The sequence below is a fragment of the Myotis davidii genome, unplaced genomic scaffold, assembly GCF_000327345.1.
Source record: "Myotis davidii unplaced genomic scaffold, ASM32734v1 scaffold821, whole genome shotgun sequence".
NCBI classification, from domain to species: Eukaryota; Metazoa; Chordata; class Mammalia; order Chiroptera; family Vespertilionidae; genus Myotis; species Myotis davidii.
In genome coordinates this window covers 2,367,856-2,375,484 of record NW_006295269.1, presented here as the reverse complement: position 1 = coordinate 2,375,484, position 7,629 = coordinate 2,367,856, and the positions used below count along the sequence as shown (strand labels likewise).

Genomic DNA, 7,629 nt, shown 5'->3' with positions numbered 1-7,629 from the left:
GCAGTGGATAGCGTCGGCCTGCAGACTGAAGGGTCCCAGGTTCGATTCCAGTCAAGGGCATGTACCTGGGTTGGAGGCACATCCCCAGTAGGAGATGCACAGGAGGCAGCTGATCGATGTTTCTCTCTCATCGATGTTTCTAACTCTCTATCTCTCTCCCTTCCTCTCTGTAAAAAATCAATAAAATATATTTAAAAAAAAGATTACACAGGTAACCAGTAGCAGACCTGGGATTTGAGTGAGGCCATTTTACAGATGAGGAAACTGAGCCTTGGAGAGTTTAAATAACTTGCTCAAGATTACACAGGTAAAAAAATAAAAAAGATTTAAAAAGCTCTAGCCGGTTGCTCAATGGTTAGAGCATTGGCCCATGGACCAAGGATCTTGGGTTTGATTCCCGGTCAAGGGCATGTACCTTGGTTGTAGGCTGGATCCCCCCCCCCTCCCCTCCGGGTCAGGGTGAGTGCAGGAGGCAACCAATCAATGTGTCTCTCTCACTATGATGTTTCTTTCTCTCTCTATCCACTGAGCCAAGCCGGTTAGGGCTGGTTCTAGCATCTTTGATCTAAACACGGTACAACATTACATCAAGGTATTTCACTTTGCCTGATTTTCTTAAATTAGTTTTATAACAACACTTTGGAGATAAAATATATCCTCTCCATTCAGGGGAAACCAGATAGGGCAAGGGTGGTAGTCACCCAAACTCTGTTTCATTATAAACCCAACGACCAAAGTTCCCATTTCCCATTTGTTCTCTCATCAGCAATAACCCACTGGTAACTTACAACATCTTTCCACATCATTCATCTTCTCGAAACCACGGGCAGCCTGGCCTGTGTTGCTCAGTGGTTGAGTGTCAACCCATGAGCCAAGAGGTCAACAGTCTGATTCCCAGTCAGGAAACATGCCTGGGTTTGGGGGCTCGATCGCCAGTAGAGGGCATGCGGCAGGCAGCTGATCAATGTTTCTCATGGATGTTTCTATCTCACTATCCCTTTCCCTTCCTCTCTTTCTAAAATCAATAAATTATATTAAAAAAGAATTTTAAGAACCACCCTGCAGAGCTGCTAGTTCATTAATCCAAATTTACAGATGAGGAACCCGAGGCCCAGGAGGGACAAATGGCTCACTCCAGGGCATGTTGCTAATTTCTTGACTCCCATGCCCATGCTCCTGCTGTTCAGCATGATTTAGACAATTTCAAGCCCCTGTCCCCATTTCTTCAGGCTGGTAATCACTCAGGGACCCACCAGGACCACATAGAAGTGAGGAAAAGGGGCTGGTTTGGCCCAGAGGTCTGGAGGACCACAGCAATGTTCCTCTGAGCCTTATCCTGCCGCAGGCAAGGGCTCTTCTCTGAGGACAGTGTGTGGAACCCACCTTTCTCCCCTCTTCTTTCCCCTCACACCTCAGTGTGGCTTCTCCAGATCTGCCTTCGTCCCAGAGTCTCTTCAGAGAGTTGGGATAGGATGATGATAATGACAAGGGCAATAATGGTACTATAATAATCTATAACAATAGAAGCGTAATATGCTAATTAGAACAGACGTCCTGCTGGACGAAGCCGCGGCGAGGGAAGCCCGGTCCCGGGTGCCAGAGGGAAGCTGGTGCCAGCAGCCGGGGGAAGGAAGTCCTGCTCTTGCATGAATTTTGTGCATCGGGCCTCTAGTTAATGATAATAGCGAGAGTGTGCAGAGAGCTGGCTGCATGCAGAGGCCGCCCTGGCAATGTCTGCAGACATCGAAGCCACAGACCTCGGTTGGGTGCCGTTTGCTGAGGGAATGAGGCTCAGAGAGTGAGCCAGTGCCTCCTGGGAGGAGGTGGGGGAGGCAGGACTAGCCATCCCCACCCCAGAGTGCGCTTGAGGCCCTGGGCCTCCTTGGTAAATCACTTCAGACTCAGCCCTACACGCATTCCTCTCATATCTGATCTTCCTGGGAACCGGCTCCCCCAGGACACAGAGCAGGGAGGACCCGGCACTCCTGATGTTAACGACCCAGAAACCAATCCATCCTCATTTTATCTCCTGACATTTCCTTTTAATTATGAAAATGCTGTTTACTGGTTTTTATAATTCCTTCAAACCTATTTCCCAACCTGAAACAACTTTAAAACATGATGTAGCACAAACAGAGCTGGTAGGAGAGGTGAGCGGGTTTGGAGCCTCAGTCATCCTACCGAACCCCATGGGCAGGCAGGCAGGCAGTCGGGCGGGTGTGGGGGGAGGGCGGTGAAGAGCTACTGGGCTGGAGGGTTTCACACTTGGAAGCATTAACTCGGATCAGTCCCTTAAGGAGCACACGGCTCAAAGGCTTGGCTGGGAGCAGGTAGAGCTGATCTGTAAATAATCTACGGGGAGTTTACGGGTCGAACATTAACACGCAGAGGCGAGGCTTCCAGCGGGTGACTGGCCCGTGAGCCTCTGACAGGAGCTTTGCCACTGTTTCTACTTACAGGTAGAGGCTAGATTCAAACACAAACACTGTGATGCAGCCCGTTACGCAGCCAGACCCGAGTCTCGGTGGCAACACTACAACTGTCAGGTCAAGTGTGTGCAGGGTGAGGCCCCGCAAGGGCAGCTGCAGAAAGAGCCCATTAATCCCTTAACTAAGCAGCTGACGGGTTTACTCTTTTTGTGTTTATGGTATAGCTTTTCAAACACAGGATTATAATAAGTTTAAAAAAATCAGCACAGGCTACCAAGGCTTTTTATAGATTTCTTTGTCGTGTTAACAGACGACAGAAACTAGAACTTGGAGGGCCTCTGCTTACAATCCACTGTCACTCTGGATTGAAAAATTGTAAGAAAGCTTCGCTGCCAGATTTATTAACAAAAAGAATAGGTCTCTATTCGAAGAGGGCAGTGATCTCAGCCTCATGCCTGGGAACCTACTTGCTTTTGATTTTGCATCCATTGTTATTTAAAGTAGCAAAAAAAGACTCACAGTAATATCAGGAAAGAAACCACTTTACCTGGTGTAATCCCCTTTGGCTTCCTGGAATAAAACAAAGACAGATGATTAATTTGTATGTATGTGAAGTAAGTCAGAGACATTTCACTTGGCCATTTCCCTCTGAAAGTCCCCGAGCTCTGCTTTTTTGAAGAATGTACACAAAGAACGCTTTCTGTGACCGCCGGCAAGAATGTGGCATGGATTAGGAATCCCTGGTAGCCATGAAATAGTTCTTATTCTTAACAGAAGAGACAACTATCTCTTTAAAAGCACAGACCAGCCCTAACCAGTTTGGCTCAGTGGATAGAGCGTCGGCCGGCGGACTGAAGGGTCCCAGGTTCGATTCTGGTCAAGGGCATGTACCTTGGTTGCGGGCACATCCCCAGTGGGGAGTGTGCAGGAGGCAGCTGATCGATGTTTCTCTCTCATTGATGTTTCTCACTCTCTGTCCCTCTCCCTTGCTCTCTGTAAAAAAATCAATAGGATATATTTTTAAAAGCACAGATCATTATTTCTCCTTTTATGTTTCTAAGAGCAGGTGATTAATGCTTGCCTATTGGAGCGGTGCCCCTTTTAAACCATGACACAGGTCCATCAGAACATGCTGTTTACTCTTTTGAAACCAGCATGGAGCACACTTGGTGTGTTTTTTTGTTTTAATCTACCAGTGTCTTTAAGAATTAAAGGGCTCTTTAACCCAACCTCAAGGCAATGTCTACAGAAGTTACCAAACTTAAATGTAAATTACAGCCCTCCCAACAACGCTGCCTCCTGAACTCCAGGCACCGGGAGCGCCTTTCCCACTCTTCCTCCGGAGCCCAGTCTAAATTTCCTTTTCCTTTGAGACACACAATCTCTCACTGCAGCTCACGCAAACTGTTCTAAAACAGAAACGGTGGCTCACATTTTTCATTGGCAAACAACCAGCTGGCTTAAAAAGCCGTCAGCCACCGGCCCGTGCAAAAGTTTCAGAGTTGCCGGCAGTTCACAAAACCAATAAACAGAAAGGAGCAGTGGCCAGTTCTTACCTGCAAAGCCAGCGCCGCTAACCTGAAGACGGTTTCGCTGTCTACTTCGATTTGCCCCTGTGGGGGGGAAAGAGAGCATCGGTGAGCAGCCGCCCTCCTTGTAGCAAGCGAGTGGAGCTGGGGAAGCTGTCACCGCTTGGCACCTCAGTCTGCGATCAGATGCAGACCATACCATTGTGTGAAAGGGAGGGGGCGAGCAGAGGCGCCTCCAGGGTTAAGAGGAAGCCACATTGGTGTGTGTGTGAGTATCTATCATTGTGTGTGGTAGGGTGTGTGTGTGTGTGTGTGTGTGTGTGATAATTAGCCCTGAGAGTTTGCTTAGAAAGCACTTCTGGAAGGAACATGAATGACTTTGAGGCTGAAAATTTAGACAACTTCTAAAAGAATAATTGTTGATTTCTACAGGTTCATTTTTAAACTCTAAAGATTTTCTTAGATTAGTTCTGTGTTTTCCTGAGAATATTTTTTTCTCTGTGCCATAGCATGCTTATTTTGGTATATACACAATGTAAATATTTTTAAAACTATATAAATTCATGAGGTATCACCTCACACCTATCAGAACGACAACCATCAACAAATCGACAAATGGCAAGTTGCTGGTGAGGATGTGGAGAAAAGGGAACCCTAATGCACTGCTATGGGAATGCAATAGAGGAGATTAACCAAAGAACATGCATGCATATATGTATAACTCATGGACACAGACAACAGTGCGGTGAAGGCCTGGGGAGGGGGAGGGGAGCAGGATGGAGGGTGTCAATGGGTGAAAAAAGGGACATCTGTAATACTTTCAACAATAAAGGTAAGAAAATAAAAAGATAAATTCACTACTGTGACAATGATACTTTATTGAATTAATATTTGTACCATTATAGATAAAATGTAAAGCCTTAAAAAGCAGTTATATCAGCCCTGGCCGGTATGGCTCAGTTGGTTGGAGTGTTGTCCCCATGCATGGAAAGGTTGAGGGTTTGATTCCGGTCAAGGCACATACCTGGGTTTGGGGTTCGGTCCCTGGTTGAGGCAGGTATGGGAGGCAACCGACTGTGTTTCTCTCTCTCCTTTCCTCTCTCTAAAATCAATAAACATATCCTCGAGTGAGGATTTAAAAAAAAAGCAGTTACAGCAAATGCATCAAAGACTAAAATTCTGTTGCTTTATATTGAAGTCTGATGAGATCTAATTTACCATTTTTCCATTATTTTATTTTTTCATCCTTAAAGCTCTGACATTAAAATAGTACTTCTGGACCTGACCGGTTTGGCTCAGTGGATAGAGTGTCAGCCTGAGGACTCAAGGGTCCCAGGTTCGATTCTGGTCAAGGGCATGTATCTTGGTTGCGGGCACATCCCCAGTGGGGGCGTGCAGGAGGCAGCTGATCAATGTTTCTCTCTCATCGATGTTTCTGACTCTCTATCCCTCTCCCTTCCTCTTTGTAGAAAATCAATAAAGTATATTTAAAAAAATAGTACTTCTGGGCCTCATTAGCAGAACTACTGCTTCAATAGCCTGGCTGAGATGCATAAGTGTGTGCGGAAGGGCTATTGCTTCTGTTAATAATACTCAAATGCGCCTTCATTTATTTTATTAAATATAGTGATATATGTAAATACCATTACTGCATTACGTTACATATTGCAACAATATGTGGTTTAGAAGGATCTCTGGTTAAAATTTTATGTGTGCATGATATTCTAGCTTGTAAGCGTATGTGGTTTAGAAGGATCTCTGGTTAAAATTTTGTATGTGCATGATATTCTAGCTTGTAAGCGCGCGTGCATACACACACACACACACACTCACACACACACACGTAAAAATAATTCTATGTCACCCGCCCCTGGCCCAGTCCCTGTTCAAATAGCACCTGAAGGTGCAGTGTTCAACGACATGGACCTCCCGGCCTGGACCTGGCCCTGCACTTCTCCTCCCTTCTCCCCGAGACCCAGGCTGCAGAGTTCCCACTGCGCCCAGCGTGTCAGGGGAGGGACGAGCAGTTTGGAGCAAATGCAGTCAGTGGGTTTACAGAAGCAGTTAGCCCGTGAGGATGTCTGGGAGGGTTGTGCATTTCTCTCAGGTTTCTGAGTGATTTCGCTGGAGTTCTCAAAAACAAAAGGAAAGCCACAAAATGAAACCAAACACCCAGGACACTCCAATGTCAGCAGTGGTCCTGTCCGTGCTCCTCTTATGTTACAGAACGAACTCGATTCACTTCATTCACCAGCATCTAGGTGCCCCTTCTGAACCCGGGCAGCGGGCCTGCTCCAAGGCTTTCTGCTTCACACACTGAGGGCCCAGGCCGGGAGCTCGAGGCTCGCCTGTGAACTCTCGAACCCGATCACGCAATCAAAGGGAAGCCGGGCCCATGGGCGGATCGACGGCCTTCTGCCTTTCAGGCAAGAGACAGAAAGATGATGGAGCAGTAAGCCCGACAGGTGAGCTGGGTGCTGATGAACATCACCTTTTAGAAAGGTGAAATTCCTTACCTTCAAAGTAGAGGAAACTCATGTAGAGTGAGGGGGTGGGGAGAGGAGGGGAGATTCTAAAACATCTTTCAATTTGCAATGAGGCTGAAACTCAAAGTTAAAGTCAAATTTGTCTTAAAATCTTAGCAAAGAGAAAAAGCGAATTATTTTGGGTATGAAAATGCCTAAAGCTGAATAAAACATATTGAAAATATTTGCCAACTCCTCTATACCCCATGACCTGCTCTGCCTCATCAGAACCTTGGGTGAGTTATCCACACAATATTTTAGACACCAACTTTTCAATTTAGTAAATGGAAGTTCAGCAGATAAAAGACCTCAAACAGATACTCTTAAGGATGCTGCCAAATGAGTCTCCACCATAGAAGGTCATTAAGTATTAAAAACGCTGGAATGTGGAGCTGGAGCCTGCGTGTACCAGGCTGGGACAGCCCGAGGAGTGGGGGCACTGCGCCCGCCCCAGTTCTGGGGGAGGGGGGATGAGGGGTGGAGGGACGGGCCCTATCAGGATCTGGGAGAGAGAAGAAGCGGATTTGGCAGAGCTGCACGTTCTTTCACACACCTCAGCCCCCATCTCGCCCTCCAGTTAACCTCTGTTCTGGAAATTCAAGGCAACCTATAATTTTTTTTTGCGTGGAAGTCACCAAACCATGGAGCAGTCGGGAATAATACTATTTGCCTGGTTCTCAGTGATGTCACACGGTGAAACTTAATGAAGACTTAGACTGAACTGTACAATTTCGTGCCTGAAATGTGCAAGTTCTTTAGAAGCTGCTGTCTGTCCTGGGACAGAACATTCCTCTTACTTACAACCATGGCAACGGTGGTAACCCTAGAGGGACCAGCAAGCTAACACTTGAGACGCCGAGCTCCTCAAAGACTGAGGTAATGGGATCCCGCGTGGGTTTACATGGCTGGCGAGGACAGACAGGAGCGGACGAGCCAGGCAGATGATGTGGCCGAAGGCACTGGGTCACAGGGAACAGGACCCGGCCCCGGGGGCTGCTTCCTCAGCTAATGTAACCGGACTACGGATTCAATCGCTGGGTCACTGGGATCGGGCTCCACATGGGACACCTTGTTTTCGTCCTTGGCTTGTTGGCTCAGTTGATCAAAACATCATGCTAATGCAGCCGTGGGCAAACTACGGCCACG

The 7,629-nt window shown here is 47.0% G+C and overlaps 1 protein-coding gene across 1 annotated transcript in view; it reads right to left on the bottom strand.

Annotated features, from left to right (window-relative positions):
* The window catches only part of FRMD4B (FERM domain containing 4B), a 194,677-nt gene that overhangs the window by 57,372 nt on the left and 129,676 nt on the right, over nt 1–7,629 (bottom strand). Inside the window, exons 6-7 of the mRNA XM_006769937.2 lie at nt 3,986–4,042; nt 2,977–2,999 (exon numbers count right to left, since the gene is read on the bottom strand). Coding sequence (XP_006770000.1) covers nt 2,977–2,999; nt 3,986–4,042 — 80 coding nt within the window. The remainder of the gene's footprint in view (nt 1–2,976; nt 3,000–3,985; nt 4,043–7,629) is intronic.